Below are 25184 nucleotides of genomic sequence, written 5' to 3'. Positions count from 1 at the left end.
TTTTTTGTTTATTAAATGGAGAGAGAGGAGCCGGAAGGGGTTGGGGGAGGGGAGAGAGCACGAGATTGGCAGACCTTTTTCTCACCCATTCATGCATTTACTGGTTGACTTCTGCATGCGCCCTGACCGGGGATGAAACCTGCAGTCTTGGACCGTTGGGCACAACATTCCAGCCAGCTGGGCTGCCTGGCCAGGGCTCACCGTGAGAGGTTTTGATGTCTTTGGAAATTGGAGTCACCGCTGGGAAAAGTGGTGATTTGAATGTTTCTCTAAGAAAATGGTTTTGATGCTCATGTGATTGTAGCCTCTTTTCCTTATAAAGAATTGAATTTCTGAGTCTAGGAGAGCTTGTGGGTAAACTTGCTCTTGGTTTCTTTATCTTCTCTGCCTGCAGCATGGCTGCGGCTTACGTGTTTGGTCCAAGTTGTAGGCCTGGTCTAGGATCGGTGTGACAGCGGGATGGGGGGCCCGTCTCACTGATACTTGGTGACTGCTGTTGATATTAGAACCGCAAGGGTAAGATATCATTAAAGTTTGATCTCCATAAACCACCAAAAAGTTACCCTTGGATGCAGAGTATAAGCAAGTGACTTTCTTCCATTGCAAGTGATGCTGAGGCCCTTGGTTCTCAAAACTGCTGCGTAACCTCGGATTCTCGTTAAAAAGTGGGAGACAGGCCCCTTCTTTCAAACCTAATGAACATGAAGTTTTGTGGTTTTGAGGAATTCGTTTTTTAAAACCCCATCCTGTAACTCTTCTTTACCGGTTTGGCTGAGATGCTGGTGGCTTGTGGCCCACGTGGGCACTTACTTGTGTGGGTTGATGTGCTCAGGAGATTTTGTTTTGGCTAGCAGTGTTGGGTGAGGCTTTTGGATTGATTTGCTTGCCTTCTATTTTGGATTGAGAGAATTGGAGAGATGTTGGGGCGGGAAGAGAAGGAGTGGCTGTGATGAATTTACCTCTGAAGTCTGGGCATGAGCAGCGTGTGTCTGTCTGACCGGGCGAGCGCTGAGGCTGCTTTGTGTGTGTTTGTGGGAGTTGGTCAGGAGGCCCTACTCACGTACCTCAAGGTAAGGCAGGACCTTTAGGTTCTTGATATTAACGGGACTTCATTAGAATGGGAAGCCTGGTGAAGCTTATGATTTTATCCATACATTTAATGTAGATAAAGTGTAACTCCTGATCTTCCTTCAGCTTCCCTGTCCGGCTTCCCCAGATGCACTGATGACAAATCCCACTCTTTCAGCAGCCTAGGCTGACACCGGAGAATCATCGTTGATTCCTCTGTTCTTATTTCCCCATATCTATTCTGTCAGGAAACCTGATAGAGTATCTCCCGCAACGTCTGTGCAGTTGTCTCCTCCCCGCCCCACTGCCGGCTCCCTCCTGTGAGCCTTCCTGCCTCGCCTGGATGCTGCCGCTCTGAACGGGTCGCCCTGCTTAACCTTTGCTGAATGACCACCACCCGCCCTGCCTCCCCTGCCTCGCAGTTTATTCTCTGCACATCAGCCAGAGTAATTATTTAATAATATAAGTCAGAAAAGCTCATGTCTCCACTCGGAGCTCCCAAGTGGGGTCTGACTATCACGCACAGTGAAAGCCAAAGCCCTTGTCGTACCCAGCACACCCGGTCAGCGTGTTGTACCTGTTCGGTACACTTCCTCACTTTCCCTTTCTTGTTCACTTATTCTCAGGCCGCACTGGCCTTGCAGTACCTGAGTGTGCCAGGCGTGCTCCCACTTTGGACCTTGGTGTTGCCCGTTGCCTTTGCCTGCAATGGCTGTCCCTCAGATCTGCCCGCTCACTCTTATGGCCTTAAAGTTCTGACTCGGTTGGCACCTCCTCCATGAGGCCCGGCCCAGCCGCCCTATTGAAAGTCACGGCTCTCGCACAGCAGCCCCACCCACCTCCCTGTGCTTTATTTTACTTCGTAACGCTTTTCCCCTGTCAGCTCCATTACTCACTTACTGTATTTCGTCTCTCTCCCTCCACTGAAATGTAAGCTACGTGAAGACAAGGAGTTTGGTCTCTTTATTCACTTCTGGATTTTCAGCTCCTAAGATGCTACCTCAATAAATACACTTTTGAATGAAGAACTTGAGCGAGTTTAACACGTTCTCTGAAAATGCTTAGTACTGCTTCTTAAAAATTACGTTCTAGCCCTGGCTGGTGTGGCTCAGTGGATTGAGTGCCTACCTGTGAACTGAAGGTTGCTGGTTCGGTTCCCACTTGGGGCACATGCCTGCATTGCAGGCCAGTCCCCAGTTGGGGGTGTGTGAGAGGCAACCGACTGCATCGATGTTCCTCTCCTTCTTTCTCTGTCCCTCCCCCCGCCCCCCAAAATAAATAAATAAATAAACGAATACATTCCTGTAGGAGAGATAAAAACAACAACAAATAATTACAGATGGGTTAATACAGTGAAGGAGAGGAACGTAGTATTTGCATAGGGTTAAGGGGTGGGCAGGGGGTCTCTGGGAAGATATCTCAAGTTGAAGCCAGAATCACGAGCGCACTAGAAGTTAGTGGTTGGAGCTTTGAGGAAAGTGGTCCAGGCAAAGGACGGCATTTGTAACATCTTTGAGGTACAAAAGAGATTTCCATGCAGGAAAAGAAAATGCTTTGATAAATGAATTCTTACTAATATTTTTTTGGAGCAGAAAGTATTTGCTCTTAGTTTCTAATTGTTTTTTCTTAAATTTTGTTTTCTAAACTCATATAACCCTAAGTATAATGAAGAGAATTCTTTTGAAATATGAGTGACTCTTGTAATGTTAAGCCTTTTGCGGTAGATATTTGAATATGGTTGAGGTACTGCTAATATCCTTTCAGAAGCTCTTTATGCAGATTCTCTTTGATTGATTAGACAGTTACTGAGCACTTGTATCACTAGGTTTACCGTGATGAGTGAAAACAGAGACGGCTCCTCTCATTTACATTCTTGCGGGGCTGGACAGGTAAATGTAAAAATATGGGTATGGATATGTTCAGTGCTATAAAATGGAGGTATGGGATGCAGTGAGAGGGTGTCATAGAGGAATTTCACCCAGACAGGGTGCTCTGGGAGGGCTCATCTGGAGAAGAGATGTTTGAGCAGTAGATTTATGTGACAATGTGTACATTTTGTAATGTCCTGTTCTTTTGTAATGCATGTTATCTCTTAATTTTATAAGGTTTTCATTTATGGCAGAGGTACCACTGCATTACTTTGGATTTCCAAGGTACTGTCCTGTCAGTGTTCAATCAATAGTTACAGGTTTTCAGAAGAATTCAGGGAACCTAATACACAAAGCAATTTAATTTCTAAATTTTACTGTTATCCCAGTTTTCTGTCTGAAACCATTTCTCTTAAAACGACAAAACATATCAATGAGAGAGAGGGTCATCTCGTCAGATCTTCATAAACCAGAGGTAAACAATGAAAAGGACAAGGTAAGGGGACATAATGGGTTCATAGTTATTTTCTTAAATCCCTCCAAGTTCTGATGTAAAAAGTAGCACATTTTCCTGTATGTTCAGTTACTGGCCTTCTGGGCTTGCTGGACATATTTTTACCCTCTTAAAGCTCTGTCTCTGTTGGCTCTCATGTGGAAGTAAATCTAGAGTGAAACTAAGTGATGGCTAAGCTGTACACGAAGCTCCGCATGGCACCTCCTTCCTTCCACCATTGCTCTTTAAGATCTTAGAGGTTACCGCTGGTGCCCTTTAAGCCTGAGTTCCTAGGCACACAGTATTCCTAGCTTGTTAGGTACCCACTCAGTTTTGAATCAGTCAAATATCTATTCTCATAGATTCCACTTTCACCTCTATTGATGTGATCCCCCAAATCTACACATTCATTTCTTTACTCTTGAGCTTTTATTTCACGTCTGCTTGGAGCCGCACCGGTGCTTGCTTCCTTGTACCTGTCCACCATCACCTTCTTGCCTCATACTGGCTTTAACCAGAACTCCCCTTCTCAGGTAAATGGTATCTTTATTCTTTTATCTTTTAAACCTTTACCTTTTTTTTTTGCTGGCCCCTGTTTCTGTTCTAGGTGGCCACCAAGTCCTACTGATCGTTCATTTGTAATGTCCCTCATGTCTCTTCCTTATCTGTGTCTCTGCTGCCATCACTACCTTGGCCTGTGTGCCACCACCCTTGTGTGTCTTCCGTCCATAGGCGGGAGTACTAGCATGTTTTTCATTGTCCCTCTCTGCCCACGCCCATGCCCTCACTCCTCCTTAAGTTTCTTACTTGATCATGTGCTGTTGCCATTTTTGTCTCGTCCAGTGCCTTTATTTTTCTAATGCCCCTTTGAATATATCTTTCTGCTTAGGTAGAACTCTGCATTGCGCACGTAGGATTGCTCCCAGCATCCTGGCTCTAGCCTTCAGTGAAGCCTTTCCCCGTTTGGTGTTCATTCTGTGGTGGTGCCTTAACCTTTCGCTTCACAAATTGGCTAATTGTCTCCTCGCAGGTCCTCTGCCTCATTTGGCTTAATTGAGACTTGGTTTTCCTTGTTCTCGACCTTTATTACCTGCTGGACTATGACTTGTAGATTGCCACATTCCTGTTTGGATCTTGTGATAGTCCCTCCCAAAATTTGTACTAATACAATGCACAGTTATCTATCCACACCTCATCCTTTTATTCGCTTTGGCACAGTGAGCACGCGCGCCTGTGCTGGGGGTCGGGGTGGGAACCTGTCAGAACTTGGTGGGGTTTTTTTTTTGCGTACTTGCTAAGCCCCCCACTTTTTGTCTGTCACTAGTCATTTGCAACACAGTTAATCCCCTTTACTCAGTCTTATTCACAAGTATATAATTTTTTTACCATTTCCTCCCCGTTTTTCCACTTGTATTGGGATAATTCCTCTTCCTTTCTATTTCTGGTCTTCCTAAATAGGTCTAAGTGTGATAGTGTTTGATCACTAGATTTTATTACATTCACTCAAACTCCAATATTGATAATTGACTGACTCACACAGATTGTCTTGTGTATTTCCTAATACGATTTCAGATTTTGGGGGGATTCTCTGGTTTTTAAGCTAGAAATAGAAATATGAAAGATATCTCACGCACTGTTCAGTATCATTTGTGTTTTTCGTTTTAACTTCTTGGTTAGCCTGCTATGCATTGTTGAAACAAGACTTGGCTTTTAAAGAAAAGGCTTAATCTGACGTTCAGTTTTTTTTACGTTCTCAAAGGTCAATTTAGTACCGCCTCAGTAAAAGCAAAAAAAAAGAGGAAATAGAATTTGTTTTCTGTCCCTAATTGTGCTATTGAAATAAGGTTTTAATATTTATAAGTAATAACTTTTACATTGCTTCTTAGGAAGGTTTATTGCAAAAGAAAGTAATTCTGTCATTTAAGTTTCTTGAAATCTACTGATTTTTTTTTTATTTTCTTAGGAACTAAATACAGCACCTCTAACGTACCTTATTCTCAGTGGAGTGCTTTAGGATAGCTCTAATGTGTTAGTGACCCAGGATGAGGATGATAGGGACACAGATAGGAGTTCGCTCGGAAGCCAGGTTTTCGGGCAGAGCCTTGGCGCATGTGTCCGGGCCCTCACCAGGGTCTCCCCTTACACACAGCGGGAGGGAACGTGGGAGAGGAAGCCCTGAGGCACTGGGAAGCACGAGAGGTCCCAGTGCGCTCTGTGCTTATTGGGTCCTTTTGAAAATAGAAGAAAAGTGCATTTTTATTTGTTCGTTTACCCATCATTAGGTAGTAGCCTAGCTTCTCCAAAACCCACACTGAGGAATGTGTAATAAGCTATGAGGAATGGAGGAGGTGGAGGCAAGAAATGAGGAGAGGCAGAGGAAAGAGAACAGAAGAGGGAGGAGAGCGATAGATAGTGGCGGGAGGTGCTGGGGGTTGTCGGAAGGCCGTTGGGAGAGGAGGGAATAAAAGCTGCCGTTCTTTTACCTCATAACATCTCTGGGTTAAATGTTTATCTCACTTAATGCTCAGAACTGATATTCGCTATATATAATAGGAAAAAATGGAAATTTAAGTGTGTTAGATCCAGAATTTGAACCGAAGTTCATGAGACCGCAAATCTAGTGTTTTTGTTTTACAATACATACATTAATATCCTTGTTATAGATTAGCCTTGTCATATATTTCTAGCCAGTTCTCTTTTTCTACCACCTATTTTCCAGCAAACTAAACTAAACTCCAGCATTTCCTCATTCTGATAGATGAAAACTCTTATTTTCTGTTTTTACTAGCGATAGTTTTTACACCTAGGATATAGCTACCTCATCTGTTTGTCCTCCTCTACTGCCTTCCTCAGAGGGCTGTCCCCGAATTTCTCTCAGCACCCTGCATTGTAAATAGATATGGGCTCATCGTAGTTATTTATTAATTTGTAGTTCCTTAAAGTTAAGGTCTGGACATAAATTATCTTTTAATGCTTAGCATCTAGCTTAGTGGTTTGCCATTTTTAGGTACACTCAGTAAATATGTTTTGTATAAATAAGATGACTAGTTTGAGATTAAGTTTAGTACTGGTTGTGTATTTGTATGTTTGTACATATATACATGTTAGTATGTGTAATTGTTAATGAAAACACCTTAGTTGGCCCTTGAAAGCATTGTAGGAGGGGAATATGGAGGACCAGGTTTAACTGCCTGGCATCCTGTAACCTAGAAAGACTGAAATTACAGAGATAGCCTTAGAGGATTTTTCTCTATTAATAGGATAAATTGAGAGATAATACTGAAAAGTATAATGGATGGTTATGTATACAGCCAGCGACTTAAATTGAGGATAACTGTTCCCAGTGTTTCTAAATTCATTTTACTTAGTGAAAGGCAAAAGGGGCATGAAAAATTGAATCAACTTTTCAATAAGAGATTCAAAATTAAACCCTTTGGTTACTTAGAAAACCTCATCATATTCTTGTTTTCAAATGTACTGTAAGTCCACTTGGGGCTTCTATTCCATATGTTAATATATGCAAATAAGAAAAGCATAGTATCTTACTCTGCTTTTTTGTGTACGTAATGAGAAATTCATAACCAAGGTTTTTTTGTGAGGATAGTGAAATAAATCTATTGCTGTATCCCAAGTATTTTTATTTCAGTTTTTTCAGTGGACCAAGGTATTATTCTGAATATGATATATTCTACAGAAAAAATTACAGGACACAGATTGATCTGTCATATGGGTACTATAAAAAAGTTTTAATCCCAACAGAACAATTTCATTTTGAAACCTGAATGTTAAGTATTAAGAAAGTAAATGAGTGAACTATGGTTGGACCATTAAAAGCATATACACGGCAATTAAATGGAAAATGTAGAATACCAAGTAGTATCATGGCATACCCTCAATCAATGGCCAGAGGTGGGGGGCACTGTGTGTGTGTGTGTGTGTGTGTGTGTGTGTGTACACACACACACACACACACACACATATATATATATATATATGCAGAAAAAATATATAAGGAAGTAAGTATACCAAATGTTAATGAAGTGATTGTGGCTAAGCATAACTAGAAATTTTGTATTTAGAAAAGAACATTTAAAACGAAGTCATGTGTTACCTCATCATTTTTGAGATAATTATGTTCTAGTGATAAGTATAACAAAAATGTGCTAATGATAATTGGAGCTTTGTAAGTCCAAAAGAAAAGGCTGCCAATAATAAATTTTTTTATACAGTAGTGTTTAAACATTAGATAGTCTTTCATACCTACTGACTGACTTAGCTAAACTGAGAGAAGAGTGGGCTAAAGTACATAAAGAAGTTGATGAAGCTATGTTAAGTGGTATAAAAAAATCAACTTGAAGATGAGCACTTTGAACTGGATTATTCTTGGTGTCGGAAACCAAATATCCTTACTTTATGATAACATATAATGATGTCAATGTTTTGAAGTCAAAAGGATACAAAGGACAGTAAAGAAGATCTTCAAGGGAAGAAAACGGCTAGGCAGGTGGTTCTCATTTTAAGGATCAGTGTGCGTAGTAGGTAGGAATAGGGCTGGTTCTGGAGCTAGACTGCCAGGGGTTCAATTCCTGGCTTTATTTCTTCCTGTCTATGTAAATAAGCATATTACAGCTAATTCCCCCATGTCTGTTTTGTCATCTGTAAAATGGGAATGATGGACTTTATCTCGTATGGCTGTCCTGAGATTTTAATGGTTTTTGAGCTATAAACATAAGGCCCTCAATGGTGCTTCGCATAGTGAGTATTCAGTACAAGTCAGTAGCACCCTCCTCCCCTCTGCCTCTACCTCCTCCTCCTCCTCCAAGGAATAGCACTATCTTTGCTTTAGCAACTGATTTTGTAGGAAGGATGCTGTTGAAATCCTTGAAAGGAGTAATTTTCAAAGCACTCATGCACTTTTGTCTATTCATTAACAGTGTATTCCTGTTCCGGGCTTTGTGTGGAGGGCTTCCAGCAGAGCGCAGGAACAGGTTCCTGACGGTAACTAAGTCCTCGAAAGGATCATGTGACATTTAGGTCTTTGTGAACTCATGATTGGTTTAGGAAAAAGTCCATTGAAAATGCAGATCAGAATTTCATACTAAACTATGATTAAAAGATCTGAGTAGGACTTTATCTTGAAAAATTTAAATTTTGGAAAAACATTAGGTTATAATTGTAAACATTCATTAATTCTTAAAATGAACAAAGAATGAATCAAGTGTGAATGGATAGGCTTAATTTTTCTCACAAAATAATTTAGTAGCATGCTATGTAACATCCGTTCTGTTTGACATTTGTGGTGCTAAAATTAAGAGGAATTTTTTTTTTTTTTTTTTGGCAAACATATCCATTAAAAATACATACTGCTTTTCCCAAGGACCTCTGTTAATCCTTTGGTAGTCAGAGTATTCTTTCTCTACAAGCAGCAGGTTTGCTTACTTATTACTACAGGAGTGATGAATTCCCGAAGCTCAGAGTCCCATCATGCAAACCCACTGCAGGGGCACCGTCCGTCTGGGCCCTAGTGCATTGCGCTGGGTCTTGGAGGCAAAGGGAGCCACAGAGCTGCCTGCGGGGCCATGAGGAATACCGTTCTTTGCCCTGACCCAGGAGCCTCTCCTGTCCTCTGCCAGGGCCTGGGAAACACCAGCTTGCTTGCTTGGAGAGTGGTGGGGTACAATGAAATTCCGGATCCTGTAGTTTTTGCCTGCATTGTTTAATAAATTTTGTGAAATCTTACGGTTTTTGCAAATTTGCAGTTTCACTCTTGGTTTATGATGAGGGAGATGGTAGTGAATGGGAACCAATTATAGGTGATCAGTTCACTAGGACATTTTTAAGATTTTTTTATATTGAAGTATACCTTATTATAAAGTATATACGTCTTACGTGTATAGCTCAATGAATTAGTATGTATGTATACATCTACGTTGTCACCCAAATCAAGATACAGAAAATTTCTAGCTCCCCAGAAGAGTCTCTTGTCTCATCATAGTAACATTCTGTCCTCTGATGACATAGGTTAGTGTTTCCTCTTTTTGAATGTCATATAGATGGAATTATATAATGTTTACTCTTTTGTGTCTAACTTCAGATTATACCTATGAGATTCATCATGTCTTTTTAGGAATGGAATTGCTTGATCATAGGGATCTATGTTTAGCATTAGTAGATACTGTCAAAGAGTTTTTGCTAATTTATATTCTTACTAGAATATATAAGAATTCCGTTTGTTCCGTATTGTCATGAACACTCTTATTTTCTTTTTAAAGTCTAGCTATTTTGGTAGATATGGAGTGATATTTTACTCTTATCTTTTAAAAACTTCTCTTGATAACTAATGATGTTGAGCCCGTTTTACCATCTGATGTGCCTGACCAGGTCTTTCCCTTATTCACTAGGGAATTTTTGTGATGAATTTTGTTGCCTGTTTTAACTTTGTAAGTTGAGACTGAGATGTTAAGTACTTGGATTACTTTGCACATACCACTTTATGTAGTTTTGGAAAGTTATAACACATTTTTAGAAAGAATTCCATTAAACGTGTTTACAAATTTTAATCATTCTGTATTTCAAGAGTTGAGTGTAAGGCTTGTCTCCACCCTTTGCCTACTGCTAGTTTTAGGAACACAAATCGAGGCTTAGCTTTGGAGATCTGACGCTCCTTATTCATTCTGAAGCCGATCTCTTCAAGTCTAGCTAATGACATTGCCATTCCCCAAAGTCACTGGCCTTTTCTTCGTTCATGTTCTTTCAAAACCGTCCTTTGTGTTTCATCTTCTACAGTCCATTGCATCTAGTTCAAAGATCTTGATATTAGTGATACTTTAACAGTAACTTTTTCTCCTTTTTCCTACTAGTGAATGTTCCCATATCATGTATCTACTTGCTGCTCTTTTCATTTTGTTGAAAACATACATTTTCTTACTGTTTCAGCTCTTAGTGCAAAACCTTAAACTCATTTCTCATCTTTTCTTTGCTCACTCTCTCTCCCATCATGCCCCTTTTTCAGAGAGTTAACCATCTTCTCTGCTGACTAAGCCACTTTTTTAGTGTCCTTAATTCTATTAATGGACTTGTTATTCTCTTAGTCACCTGGGTTTAAAATTTGAAGTTATCTTTAATTGCAAGGTACAGTTGATAGAAAAACCAATGATCATTCATTATACAAGATCTGTCCGGAAAAAGCCCAGCCATTGTTAATATAACGGGAACAGTTTGTGCAACATCAGTGTAACCTGGCAGCCAAGGAGAATGGACAGGAATGCGCATGTGAACAATGATGATTTCACTGTCCTAGTCAGTGGGGGCGGCAGATGCCCTTCAGTGAGCATGTGTACTGGGTGGCCGTCGCATTCAAAATGACTGAGTAGAACAACGAATGGGCATCAAGCTTAATTTTGGGTTAAGCTTGAACATTCCTCTGTGCAAACTATTTGGATGATTCAGGAGGGCACAGCAATGGGCAACTGGTGATTGGCAGCTTCACTGTGACAACGCATCTGCTCATGCATCACCTGTTGAGCAGAGTTTTTTGGGGAAACATCAAATAACCCAGGTGACTCAGTCCCCTTACAGCTCAGATTTGGTGCCCTGTGACCTCTGGCTTTTCCCAAAACTAAAATCACCTTTGAAAGGGAAGAGATTTCAGACCGTCGATAAGATTCAGGACAATATGGGGCAGCTGATGGCGACTGGGAGAACTGTGTGAGGTCCCAAGGTGCCTACTTTGAAGGGGACTGAGGCGTCATTGTCCTGTGTACAATGTTCTTGTATCTTCTTTAATAAATATCTCTATTTTTCTTATTACATGGCTGGATACCTTCTGGACACACCTCATATATTCCCCTAGTCTGTGGTATGGAACATGGCATAGTGCCAGGTGCTGAAGACTTCTTCCTGGGAGGATCTTGTTCTCTGTTTGGGAAGTTAACGGACATTTTTATCATTCAAGATATTATTAATTATAATAAATACAGAAATGGTCATAGCCTCGTTAGGATGGGTTAGTAGAGGAATTCTTCACAGAAGGGGTGGATTTGAGCTTATCATTGAGGGTGACTGAGGTTCCTGCGGGAAGACACAGACGGGCGGAGGCGCAGGGTTTGGGCGAGATCAGAAAGTGTGCGCAGTGGTGCGGTGACCATGACGGGTGGATTGGGGCTGGATCCAACAGTCTCGGAAGTCTCAGCTCTTCTTCCTTTAAATCCTCCTTTTTTCAGCACGTCAGTGACTTAGGAACCATTGTATCTACTTTGCAGAAAAGTTAATAGGCTTAGAAAGAGTGAAACCTGGTCGGGGTGATATACCTAGTAAAGGGCAGCATCTGATCTTGTTCTTATAATACTACCTTTTAAAAATTAAAAATAGTAAATTTTTTCAGTTATAAAATATTTAAACATATACAAAAGTAGAGAAAATAGTATCTTATGATTTGCCAAAGTTTATTCAAATCTAGTTTGGAAAGAAACACAGGTAAATCGTTTCTGTTCTTTCCTCATCCCTGTTTTCTCTTTTCATCAGAGGCGGCCCAGCCAGGGGACACTGGTGTTGGTGCGGGTCATTCCATGTAGCCATTTATGCTGTTCCTGTATCTGTGTTTACCCATAAGTAAGGTGTTTTTTTTTTATTTTAAATTTTATACAGTTCTTATAAAAGGCATTTATATTTTTGCAAATTGTTTTTTTTCTCATTTATTTAATGAATAGACACTGTTCTAGGTGCAGCGTACATGACAGTGGATAAGGAAAATGAGGCTACCTGCCTACTAACATTTTAGGGGGGAAGACATGAAGTAATAAATAAAATTGATAATGTAATACCAGGTCAGGGTAAATTCCATGAACGAAAGTTGAGGAGGACCAAAGAGCAGAGAGCGATGTGGGAGTGGGATGTATTTTAAATGAAGTGTTCAGGGAAGTCCTTTTTCAGGAGGTGACGTTTGTGGCAGTTAAATTAATTGAGAGAGTAAGTCATGCTGTGGGAAAAGAAAATGCCAGGGGAGGGAACATCAAGTGCAAAGGCCTTGAGGTAGAAATGACCTTGGAGCACTTGAGAAATGGAAAAGTCAATCATGGTTGAGTGCAAAGTTAGGGAGAGAATGGTCAGAAATGAGTTTGCAGGAGAAGCCAAAGGCCAGATCAGATAGGTCTTACAAAGTAATGTTAGGAAATTTGGATATTGAGTGTCATAGGAAACTACTGGATGATTTTGGAGCAGCAGAATGATATGGTTTGATATACTTTTAAGATTACTTTTACACTGGAATTCTGTGACTAAATGTGGAAACTCTTTCTATACTGATATGGAAAGATCTTGAAGATACACTGTTTATACTTTTTTCTGTACCTGGCTTTTTTTCTTTTTAGTACATAATGTGGTTATTATTTAATAATGATGATGATGATAATGCTAATGATGATACTAGATTAGTAGTTAACATTTATTAAGCATTTGGTAGTGGTTAACTGCTAATCTAATGCCTGGTCTATAAGCTCCTCTCCTTTTGTCCCCCGCTTTCCCAGCACGTCTATCCATTGCTCCTGTTGCTTTCAGACGCGCATGCATGCCCCGTCTAACCTCCGTTATATCCCGGTGTTAGAGAGAGACCTCAGCCGCCAGGCCTATCTTCTCTCTGTCCTAGGAAATGCTCTATTCATGTTTATTCATACATTTTTTTGTTTGTTTCTATTCTTTTGTCTTTGAAATTTCCCTGCTCATCTCATACAGCCAGACCATGCCTTTACTCTGACCCAGATGGCTTATATCCTATGTCCTGGATGTAGCTAAAACCGAGGTCAGCCCTTTTTAATCTATAGTTTAATGTAGCCAGTTTTACGTACCTGGCAAAAACGTTCCTATGTAGGGTTGGGCGTATTTATTCGTACATAAGGAGTATATGTTCCTTCCCTGCACCCTTCTCCCTGTGGTTCTAACATAGCAGTCTAGAGAGCTACTAGTAGTTGGTGAGTACCAGGAACAGTGCCCGGCACACAGCAGGCTCTCAGTAACTATATGCCGAATGAGCGCATCAGCACTGAAGATGAAACCTATTTGATGTTCCCTTCTTTTTAAAGCACTATCATGGCTTTTCATAACATGTGGCACATAACAATAATTGTGTGTTGAATTTAATTCAGTTTTATCTTACTTCATGTTTACCTGGGTTTTAACTGAGCACATACATTCTTTTGTGGGAAGATGCACTGCCAGTACAGAATAGTCTTGATGCTAGAATTTGTCACAGGCAGAGCCCCAGCAGTATTCGGCCATTTCAGGCACAAGCATCTTTTATTACTGACAGCTTTTTTCCAGCTACCACTCCTGCCCCTTCACTGGTTGCTCACCGTCTGGCTGGCTGCGTGTCAGCCCAGGAGATTGCGCTCGCTCTGACCGCGGAGTGCCACTGCACGTCGCCACCTCCTGTCACCGACGCAGAGGGCAGCTTCGTGGCGCAGAGTAGTGGTCTGCCCAGAGCAGCTTCATTACCTGGACATGTTTAAAATGTCCCAGAAGGCCATAGGAATTATAAAATTATAAACTGTCCTTTTTGGGGGGTTAAACTTTGAATTCTCTTTAAATCTATTCACTCAATTTTAAAAATAGAGACGTTTCATATTTTTGGAAACCATATAGGATTTTTTTTGAGGGTTTGGTACATTTTTCTTATGACAAGATTTAATAAAATATGTATCTAATAATGTGACTTGAATAAGACTATGGCTTTTGCCCAAACCTTGTAAGTTCATGAAACATTTTAAAGAGAACAATGACCTGAGGGAAGAGCTAGATTTTCCTTAAGACTTTTGTTCTTATCAGGACATATAATGCTCAAAAGTGACACAGCATGGAACATGGGTTTCAATGAAGAAAAGTACTTCAGAATCAAACCTTAGAAGGCCATTTGGGAGCTTACTGGCCTGACCAAAGGAATTAAAAAAATCTAGAGGCTGTTTGTTTGTTTGTTTGTTTTTAAATAATACATAGAAAGTAGAGTAACCTGATTTTACTTTTGGTTATTATTTAGTGTTGCCTGTGACTTATTTGTTCATATTAAGAAGAAGGTATTGAGTGGTCACAGGACTTTAGAGGAAATTTTTTTTCTAGACTTAGGGTTTTTGTTTGTTTGTTTGTTTCACTTTATAACGCTTCTCTCTCTTATTTAAAAATAACATACTTTTCAATTATAGTGTGTTAATTGCATTCATTTAAATTAGAGTTCTTATCCTTTTCCCCCTTTCTCTTTTAGGACTTGAACCAATGAAAGAAGCTTATGGCACTTAAGAAGATAAATGTCACTCTTGCCTTTTAAATTGGAACTTCTGCTTAGGACCTGTATATGACTTTTCATTTGTGATCTGTTCTTTCAGTAGCCACTGACTTTGAGTTGCAGGAAGGTCTCTGAAGATTCATATCAAATGACGTCAATGGCCAGCTTGTTTTCTTTTACTAGTCCAGCAGTAAAGCGATTGTTGGGCTGGAAGCAAGGTGATGAAGAGGAGAAATGGGCAGAAAAGGCAGTCGATGCTTTGGTGAAAAAGTTAAAAAAGAAAAAGGGTGCCATGGAGGAGCTGGAGAAAGCCTTGAGCAGTCCGGGACAGCCGAGCAAATGTGTCACAATCCCCAGGTCTTTAGATGGACGCCTGCAGGTTTCTCACAGAAAAGGCTTACCCCATGTGATATATTGTCGTGTTTGGCGCTGGCCTGATCTGCAGAGTCATCATGAGCTAAAACCATTGGATATTTGTGAATTTCCTTTTGGATCCAAGCAAAAAGAAGTTTGTATCAACCCATACCACTATAAGAGAGTGGAGAGTCCAGGTAGGTTTTACTCCCTTGAGAAGAATTTAGAAAACATCTTTCTTCCTGATTTGCATTTAGCTGGATCTAGTAATTAAAAGGTTATATTATTGTTTTCCTTCTTAAAGATTTTAATCTCGGAAGGAATGCTGGATTTTGAATTCAGCTTTTTATGTGTAGATGAAGTATTTTTCATTTCTACCAGAACATTTGTGACAGGGTATAAGCATGTCATAATACTGCTTATCCTAAAATGAAAGTTAAAGAGTTCCCTTCTTGACCTCATTTATACCTCCTCGCACCCAATTTTCTGCACTGTTTCCTCTAGTTCTTTTAGAGCAGTCTCCAGTTTTATTATCTTCCCATTACTTCCCTCCCAGCCTTCGTGGACACCCCTGCAGTCAGTCTTCCTTCCCAGCGCCTGACGTGGCGGGATCACGAGCGACTGCCTTCTTGCAGGTGCAGGTGCAGGGGCGTTCTCTGTCATCCTCCGGTTTGCCCTCCCGGCGTCATTTGGTGCAGTTGCTCTCCTTCCCCCGCCTCAAGACTTTTTCTCGGTTGGCTTCTGAAACACTGCAGTTTCCTGGTTCTCATACCTTACTGGCTGTTTTTGCCTAGGCTGTTTGTGGGTTTATTTTCCTGTTTTCACAGGACTCCTTCCCTGGACAATTTCTCCATCTATATCTTTCTTCTCTGTGCTCTCATGCTGTCACATGCCTTAGAACCTTCTATAAGCTCGAGCTAACATTTAGAACCTCAGAGTGAACTTTCCTTTTGAGATTTAGACTTTTGTGTCCAGCTGCCTACTTGATACCTCCACTTGAGTATGTCCAATAAACGTATCATATTTAATGTCTAAATAGGACTTTTGATTTTTTTCCCCACCAAGTCATTTTTCCCCTCATTTTCCTTATTGAAATAAATGGCACCAATATTTATATAATTGCTAGCTGGAAGTCCTCTCTTCTTTCTCTCCCTTAACTCCTGTTTTTGAGCTATGAATGCGCAAATGCTGTTCGCGGGGCCTTCGGAATGTGTCTTGGTCATCCCATCTCCCGCCATCGCTAACGCCGCTGCTTCGGTGCAGAGCAGCAGCATCTTTCACCTTCAGCGGTCTTTCCGTTGGCCTCTCTTCCTCTTTTTATCCCTCTCCAACCCATTCTGTTTTCTACAGCCAGAGTGATATTTAAAAATATGAATCAAATCATGTCAGCCCCTGCTTAAAATACTTTAAAGGCTCTCTATCACACTTTGAACAGATTTCTACAAGACCTACATGACCTGCCAGGCTTCCTCTGGTCTTTGAACTTGCCACACTCCTGCATCATAGACTTTTTTCTTGCTGTTTCCTCTACTTGAGTACTGTTCTCCCAGGACCTTTTTATGGCACATTTTCTCACTCTGTTCCATTCTTGCTCAGATACCCCCTTCATTACTTGATGCTATGTTAGATATTTACTTTGTTTATTGACTGAAGTGAGTAGGCCCTCCCCTGTCTCATTCTGTGCTGCCTCCCCAGTGCCTAGAGCAGTAGTATTACCTGATGCTTTATAGTGATGCTCAGTAAATAATTTTTTGTAATGAATGAACTGTATATGTGGAGGTGCTAGTTGGCTACATTAGTTATCTGTTGCTGCGTAACAAAAACTGGCTTAACACACATTTACTATCTCACAGTTTTGGTGGGTCAGGAGCCCAGGCCCCCCTTAACTGGGTCCTTTGTAATGCTGTAAGCAAAGTGTTGGTCAGGACTTGGGTCTCACCTGAGTTTCAGTTGGGGAAGGATCTGCTTGCCAGTTCAAATGATTGTTGAAAGGATTCAGTCCCTCACAGGCTGCTGGATTCTTGCTCGTTGTCAACGGGAGGCTGCCTTCGTTTGTTTGCCACTTGACCTCTTCATAGGTAGTTCACATACATGGCAATTTACTTCTTCAAAACCAGTAAGAAAAATAGGGTCTTCTTGCTAGAAAGGTATTATATTCTTATGGAATGTTACCACATACATTCTATCACTTTTGCCATATTCTGTTGGTTAGAAGCAAATTGCAGGTAATACACTCAAAGAGAGAGGATTTCACAAGAATGGTACACAGCGGTGGGAACCATGGTGGTCACCTTGGAGTCTGTGTGCCACACTGGGTTTCCCATGGAGGTGGTGTCCACCCAGCATGGTAAAAAGGCTGCGGAAATGACGGTGGAAGTGGAGACCAGCAGGAACAATAGCAGTGGTGGTGCTGTCAGGGAAAGTCCAGTTTAAAGGCTTTAGAGCGGCCGATCGGTATCTGAGGTGATTCCTAGTTTCATACTGAATCCAAGGAGATCTGTAGCCTTAAGGAATTGACAAAGAAAGGAAGGTGTGAGGAGTTAACAGGGAAATGTAGTCTGAAAAGTTCCCTAGCTTGATATAGCCACGAGTTGCTTGTCTAGGAATTTAGTGTATTTCCATTGCCAGATTGTGATTTATAATCTCCCAATAGAAATGTCTAATTTTTTTAATAATCCATTTTCTCAGCCATGATTCATTCTGTAGAGAAAACTAGGGCACAGCTCTGGTATGCTTAAAGCAAGTGAAGGATCTATTATATAGCATGGATCACTTTATGGTTCGAGTATTAATATGGTAGTAGTAGTAACTGTAATAGTAATGAACATTTATTGTGCACTATGGACCAGGCATTTTTCTATTACTATGAGGTTATTTCTTCACAAGGTTAGAAAATGGTACTAACATTTTAAAACTTAGTAAGTTTACAGATAAGGAAACCAAGGGAAATAGGTGATACAAGATCACATTGCTAATATATAGTGGAGTGAGAAAGTACCACAAAAAAAAATTAAAATGATGGAAGATAGCTGGGAAGGCAAACAGGTGTCTTTTCCAACCCAGGTGGCCCTCTGTTTGTTCTAATAGGCAGTGTTTCGTAGTGGTTAAGATGGCTCTGGAACCAGACTTTCTGGGTTTGAATTTTAATTTTATCAGTATATTAATGTGACTGCAGGCAAGTTACGTAACCATTCTGTGACTTACAGTTTCCTCATCTGTAAAACAGGAGTAATAATATCTGCCCTATGGTTTTGTTGTGAGGATTAGATGAGTTAATGCTTGAAAAGTGCTTAGATTAAAACATAAACTGGTTCAGAATGAGCTTCAAGTTAAATATTGTAATAAAATAATAATCCTGGAAATAGAGCATGGGGAAAATGGCAGAGAGAAAATTATTAAAGGAATACTGCTAGAAAAAATTCCAGTTTCCAGAACTAAAAATTGAAAGGGCCCACCAACTGAATAACCAGATGAGGGATAAAAAAAGGCCCATACATGAATTTGTAGTATATCATGGATAAAAAAATATTCTGAAAGCTCCTAGAGAGAAAATACAGAACACGTACACAGGATTGCAAATGAGAATATTGTATTTCCAATACAATTTTGAAGTCTAGAAGAAAACAAAGCATTGGCTCCCAGATTCAGAGACAAAAAGTTATGTATTCTGGAACCTGTGTGCAGCCCAACAAAAGGCAAAACTTACTGTATGTGCAAGGGCTCAAAATTTATCTTCCTTATACGCCATTCTTCAGGAGGATAATGAGCGAGGGGGGAGTTCAGGAAATGAGACCCAACAGGAGAGAAGGGCAGGGAAGTCCAAGGACTTCTGATGTGTAGGAGGCTTTAGCAGCAGCCAGGGTAGATTTTAGCAAAAGGTTGGATGACCCAGGGGAAAACATGGAATCAGTAGAGTTTTTTGTTTATTTGTGGTATCTAGAATATAGTATCAGTAAGTATTTGACAGGTCTGTTGGACTTCTGGGAAAGGAACAAGGCAATAATTAACTGTAGTAAAAGCACTGTTCAGGGGAAAATATAATCATAGTACATACTTAGCTCAACAATGAATAATCTTTATAATATTAACATTGGATATTAATTTAACCAAAAATTTTGAATGTAACTTTATTGTGGAGAAGGGGAATGGGATAGAATGATACAAGAAAGCCACTTCATTAGCCATAATAGCAAGTCTACAAATAATGTCTTAAAATCAATTATAGTAATATAAACATATTATTTAACAGTATATGAAGTATTAGAAAAAAATGGTTAAGAGTTTATATTTTTTTTGTCTCTGGAAGCAGTATGGAAGGAGGCTTAGAAGTTGCTGTTTTTGTTATAATCTGTTATATTATCTGTCTTTTTAAGCTATCCGTGTATTTTTGGGGGGTAAAAATAAAATAATTAATAAAAAATGTGTATAGATACACAAGTAAAAAAAGAAATCAGTGATTTTAGGTCTGTTTAAAAAAAAAAAAAGTAAAGAAGTTCTCAGTGGATTACATTCCTAAGTAGTTATTTTACCAAGCCTCTCAGATTTGCTAGCTGGCTAGACAGAGAAACCCTTGCTGTCTGATGTGTCCCTGTTCTCCAGTGGCAGCTGTCCCGTCATGGTAGGAGGGGGCAGCAGTTGTAATACACAGTAGAATAAAAGAATGGTAAACAGACATGAACCACATAATTACAACACGAGTTCAGTAAAATAAAAACAGACCAAAAAAACCCCAATACAAATAAGAGCCTTTTGATTCCCCAGGTCCCTACTGCTTCTGGGAGGGGACGTATAGTTAACCTAAGAACAGATTGGTTTTATTGATGCTGAATGACGTCAGAGTCAAAGAGATTTTCAGAAATGAAATTACATCGACAAATATAGGAAAGTTGTAAAGGAAATGAGTTGGTTCAGTAAGAGTTTAAAGAAATTGGTCTGTTTCTGTTTCGTATGGGACAAGGCAATCAGATTGCCTCTATGTGATTGATCACTTGGGTCTTTAGAGAAAGTAACATTTGAATAAAGCTTATCTTAAAAAAAAGTATCTCTTAAGATGTTTGGGCTTTGTTGTGTATATTTTCATTATGGTCATGTTTAGAAAATTGATTTTGAATCAAGACTCTTACATGGGAAAACTTTTGAGCGGGGAAAACTTTACCAAAGAACATAAAATGTGAGACCTCTCAAACTGAAAAACATGAAATGTTTAAAATTGGAAACATGGAGGCTTCCAGGACATCTGTAGAGCTGGCCTCAACTTTAGCCTCTGCTCCCGGCTTCCTAGTTCAGTGGCTAGACCAGCTGTTTAGCCTCTCTTATCTCCAGCCTGGAATCTCCCCGTCTCCTCCTGGATTCTCCCCGCCCTTGGCACTCCCATGTGAAATCTTCCTAGTTCTTTAAGGCCCACTCAGATATTGTCTTTTCCACAACATTTTGTTTGATTCTTTGCCAGCTGGGAGTACTCACCTTTGTTGCACTCTCATTGCATTAAACTTTTCTGTATTATTGTTGTTTTAAAATATGTCTTATCTCTTATAGAACAGGAGTGGTATGTTTTCTGGGTTTTCTGTCTTCCAGAGTACTTTATACATGCTAGACGCTAAATGCTTAGAGTTTTGGGGTTAGTTATTGTGTACATAGATTCAAGGTTCTACAAAGCAGACCTCCCTAAAAGTGAATTAATAGGTGTATAGTCTTACCTGAATCCTTTCTGTGTATCCCTTAATATGCATGGAATATTCACTTTTAGTCATTGCTGACAGATGACTTTTAATTTTTGTCTTTCAGTCTTACCTCCAGTATTAGTGCCTCGTCATAATGAATTCAATCCACAACACAGCCTTCTGGTTCAGTTTAGAAACCTGAGCCACAATGAACCGCACATGCCACAAAATGCAACTTTTCCAGATTCTTTCCACCAGCCCAACAACACTCCTTTTCCCTTATCTCCAAATAGCCCCTATCCCCCTTCCCCTGCTAGCAGCACCTATCCCAACTCCCCAGCAAGTTCTGGACCAGGAAGTCCATTTCAGCTGCCAGGTAAGACTTGATTTTATTGATACAAAGTATGAGTCCCTGAGAATCAGCAATTGTTCTCATACTGCTGGCCCTTTGGGCGAACTGTTACATGCCAAGAACTGGCTACTTAGACTCTATATTCTTTGGTAATTATTTGATTTACAGAAGAGTATTGGATTTTGTTTTGCTAGATACCATATGTTTAAATATTTTAATATAGTTTAGAATACTAAATACCATTATTGAGTGACTTCTATAACTGATACTGTGGTGAAAGATACTGCATTAAATTTAATCTTCAGAACAGCATGTAAGGTAGATATTCCTGTTTTAGAGGTGGAAAAATAAATTGATTCCTACTCCAAAAGTTTAAGCACCTTGCTTAAAGTCACACAGCTAATAAATGGGGGTTTAGACCCAACTTTCTTTGACCTCAAAGTCGGTGCTGTTTTAACTTTACTACTTTGTTTGTCAAATCATTTTAGATTTTGGAAGGTTAAACTGAATTCCAGTTATCTTTCAATAGATAACTGATGAGCTGATTTGCCTGGAGAAGGATAAGAATGACTTACCAAGTTTCTAATTTTTGTTGATGTCATGTCATGTGTGGACACATGCTTTGTCACTGTCAGATATCTGAATGCCTGTTGCAGGCAGAGTCATATTAGATTCTCTGTGGCTTCTTGGTGGCAAAATATCATTTGATGCTGAGGGGGTTTTCCTTGTTTTTTGATTTTTTTGAAGAGGAATTAAGCACCAACTGTTTAACTTGCTGGTAGGTATTTGCTCAAAAGCTAATTTTTATACTTCGTCTTAGATTTAGTTCTGATTGTAGCTCTGTCTGAAAATGTATCTTGTACAAACCTTGGGGTGGAGGACAAATTATGTTCAGTATTTATAGTTACTGAGACAAAGAAGTATAGCTGGAGCTTTTGTGAGGAATTTCAACCATGAGTGTTGGAACTCAGAAGATTTTCTGGTTAATACTCAGTTTCCTGAGAGAATTATCTAGCTATTTAATGGGACAAAACAGCCATTTTGGGATGTTGCAAAAAATTAGATAAACTGCTCTTAGTGTTGACAGCAAATTTTGAAGGAGCATAGCTTTATTTTCCAGTTTTAAATGACAATGTATAGTATGTGATGAGTTTGATCATTTAAAAGTGTGTCTGTAGATATGTATGTGGACTATGATAATCGTGTCCTTCAGATTGACTTCTAGGAGTTGCAGTTTTTCTGAGCATATGATTTCAAGCAAATAAAGGCAAAATACTTGACTTTGAATTCTATCCTAGTGAATTTTAGCACTGCCCTTACTGTCCTGGATTGTCCAAAATACATGTGGACTTAACAGTGGTTTTCAGTAGCGAAAGGCTGTGAGTTTTCCTTTTCTCTTGCCCTAAGATAGCACCCTGCTTCTTGATGCGTCTGTGATACTCAGTTGTGGACCCTGCTGAAAACCATGAATTTAAAAATGCTTTTACAGTGACTTTGAGCAGGATGAAGACTGTAACTAGTCTTCTGGGTCTTTTAATTTGTCTCATTTTCTTCCTCTTAGCTGATACTCCTCCTCCCGCCTATATGCCACCAGATGATCAGTTGGGTCAAGATAATTCCCAGCCCATGGATACAAGCAATAATATGATTCCTCAGATTATGCCCAGTATATCCAGCAGAGGTAAGAGAAATACTCTCCATGTTAATTATGCTGTTTTTACTTTGTTGTTTCTTTGCTTCTTTTTAACTTCTTGACCGCTTTTTAAAAATAGCTTTATTGAGGTATAATTTCTATACCATGACATTTATCCATTTTAGGTGTACGATTCATTGATTTTTGTAAATGTATAAAGTTTTACATCATCACCATAACGTAGTTTTAGAACATTTCCATAACCCTTTAAAAATATCCCTTGTGAGTATTTTGTAGCCTAGCTTCACTCCCAAACCCATTTTCAAAGACCTTCAATTCTATTTTCTATATCTATAGACTTGCCTTTTTTGAACATTTCATGTAAATAGAATCACATTTTGCGTAGCATCTTTTACGTCTTTTACGTAGCATCATATTTTCAAGGTTCATCCATGTTGTTGCATGTATCAATAGTTCCTTTTTATTGTTGAACAAATATTCCATTATATGATGTACCACATTTTGTTTATCCATTCACCAGTTGATGGGCATTTTAATTGTTTCCAGTTTTGGGTTAGTATAAACAATGTTGTTGTGAACATTCGCCTGTAAGTCTTTGTGTGGACACTGGTTTTCTTGGATAGATAACCTACCTAAGAGTAGAATTTCTGAGTCATATGATAAGTTAACTGTTTAAGACTAACTGCCAAGTTTCTCCAAATGGCAGTACCATTTTTCCATTCTTACTCCTAACACTTGTTATTTTCTTTATTGTTACTATTATTAGTATAGCCATTTTACTGTGGTGTAAAATCCTATATTATTGCGGTTTTAATTTGCATTTTTCTAATGAATAATGATGTTGAACATATTTATGTACTCATTGACCATTCATGTATCTTCTTTGGTGAAATGTTTATTCAGATCTTTTGTCCACTTTCAAATTGCATTGCCTGTCTTATTATTGAGTTGTAATTGTTCTTTATATATCCTGGATAGAACTCCTGTATCAGATATATGATTTGCAAGTATTTTCTCAGTCTGTGGATTGTCTTTTTATCTTCTTAATGATATCTTTTGAAGTATAGAAGTTTTTAATTTTGATAAAGTCCAGTTTAACAATGTATTTCTTTTTCTGTTGTTCCATCTAAGAAATTTTTGTCTATCCCAAGGTCATGAAAATTTTCCTAATGTGTTTTCTTCTAAAAGTTCTATAGCTTTAGTTCTTACATTTAGGTGTACGATTCCTATTAAGTTTTTTGTATGGTAAAGGTCTACATTCATCTTTGTGCATATAGCTCTGTGGTTGGTTCTAGCAGTCACTGTTTGTGGAAAAGAGCATTCTCCATTGAATTGTTTTGGCATCAGAAATCAGTTGACCGTAAGAGTTAGCACTTATTTCAGGACCCTCAGTTATATTCATTGATCTGTGTATCTATACTTCATAGTCTTGATTATTAAAACTATATGTGAGTTTTGAAAACAGGAAGCATGAGTTCTCCAACTTTATTTTTTTTAAATTGTCACCCAAGGATATGTTTATTGTTTTTTAGAGAGAGGAAGCAAGAGAAGGGGGGAGAGAGAGAGAGAGAGAGAGAGAAACATTAATTGGTTGCCTCCCATATGAGCCCCAACTGGGGATCAAACACACAACCTAGGCATATGCCCTGACCCTGGAATTAAACCCACAACCTTTTGGTGTACAGGACAATGCTCCAACCAATTGAACCACCTGTCCAGGGCCAACCTTGTTATTTTTTAACATTTTTGGCTATTCTGTTTTCTTTGCATTTCTGTATCATTTTAGTAGCAGTTTCTCAAATTCATTCCTTAAAAAAAAACCCTCTTTGGATTTTGATAGAGTTCATATTGAATCTCTAAATTTAGGGTGATCTACTATCACCTTCCAGTGCATGAATGTGGAGTCTTTACATTCATTTAGATTTCCATTTTCAGTATAAAAGCCTTTTATATCTGCTTCTCTTTTTAAATTTATTTCTATGTGATTGAAATTTGTTTAATTTCATGTTTGGATTATTCTTTTTCATGTATAGGATTACAATTGATTTTTATATATTAATCTTTTAATTTGCAACCTTGTTGAATTCAATGATTATTTCTAGAGGTAGGTTTTTATGTGTGCATATGTCGATTCCTTAGAGTCATCTGATAAAAAACACTACTTTTTCCTGTCCAACCTAGATGGCTTTAACTTCTCTCTCTCATTATTATTAAAGGGCACATATGAAAAACCTACAGCTATCCTCATACTTAATGATAAAAGACTAAATTGCTTTCCCCTAGAATTGAAACTACACAAGGATGTCTATCTCCTCTTTCTTCTATTCGGCATTGTTCTGGAGGGCCTAACCAGTAAATTAATAGTTCCCTTTCATTCCTAGTTTCTTGGCAAGTTTTGTCATGAATGGATGTTGAATTTTGTTAGAAGCCTTTTCTGACTCTTCATAGAGTTTTCTGTTATTTTTT

General features: G+C 39.2%; 1 protein-coding gene across 1 annotated transcript in view; it reads left to right on the top strand.

Moving 5' to 3' along the window:
- The window catches only part of SMAD5 (SMAD family member 5), a 51046-nt gene that overhangs the window by 7907 nt on the left and 17955 nt on the right, over positions 1–25184 (top strand). The window contains exons 2-4 of the mRNA XM_054568417.1: positions 14678–15249; positions 20837–21088; positions 22626–22745. Coding sequence (XP_054424392.1) covers positions 14847–15249; positions 20837–21088; positions 22626–22745 — 775 coding nt within the window. The 5' untranslated portion in view covers positions 14678–14846. The remainder of the gene's footprint in view (positions 1–14677; positions 15250–20836; positions 21089–22625; positions 22746–25184) is intronic.

Source organism: Pteronotus mesoamericanus, unplaced genomic scaffold, assembly GCF_021234165.1.
Source record: "Pteronotus mesoamericanus isolate MK-2021 breed Mesoamerican mustached bat unplaced genomic scaffold, CSHL_Meso_final contig_2, whole genome shotgun sequence".
NCBI lineage: Eukaryota > Metazoa > Chordata > Mammalia > Chiroptera > Mormoopidae > Pteronotus > Pteronotus mesoamericanus.
This window is presented reverse-complemented; position numbering and strand designations above follow the sequence as displayed.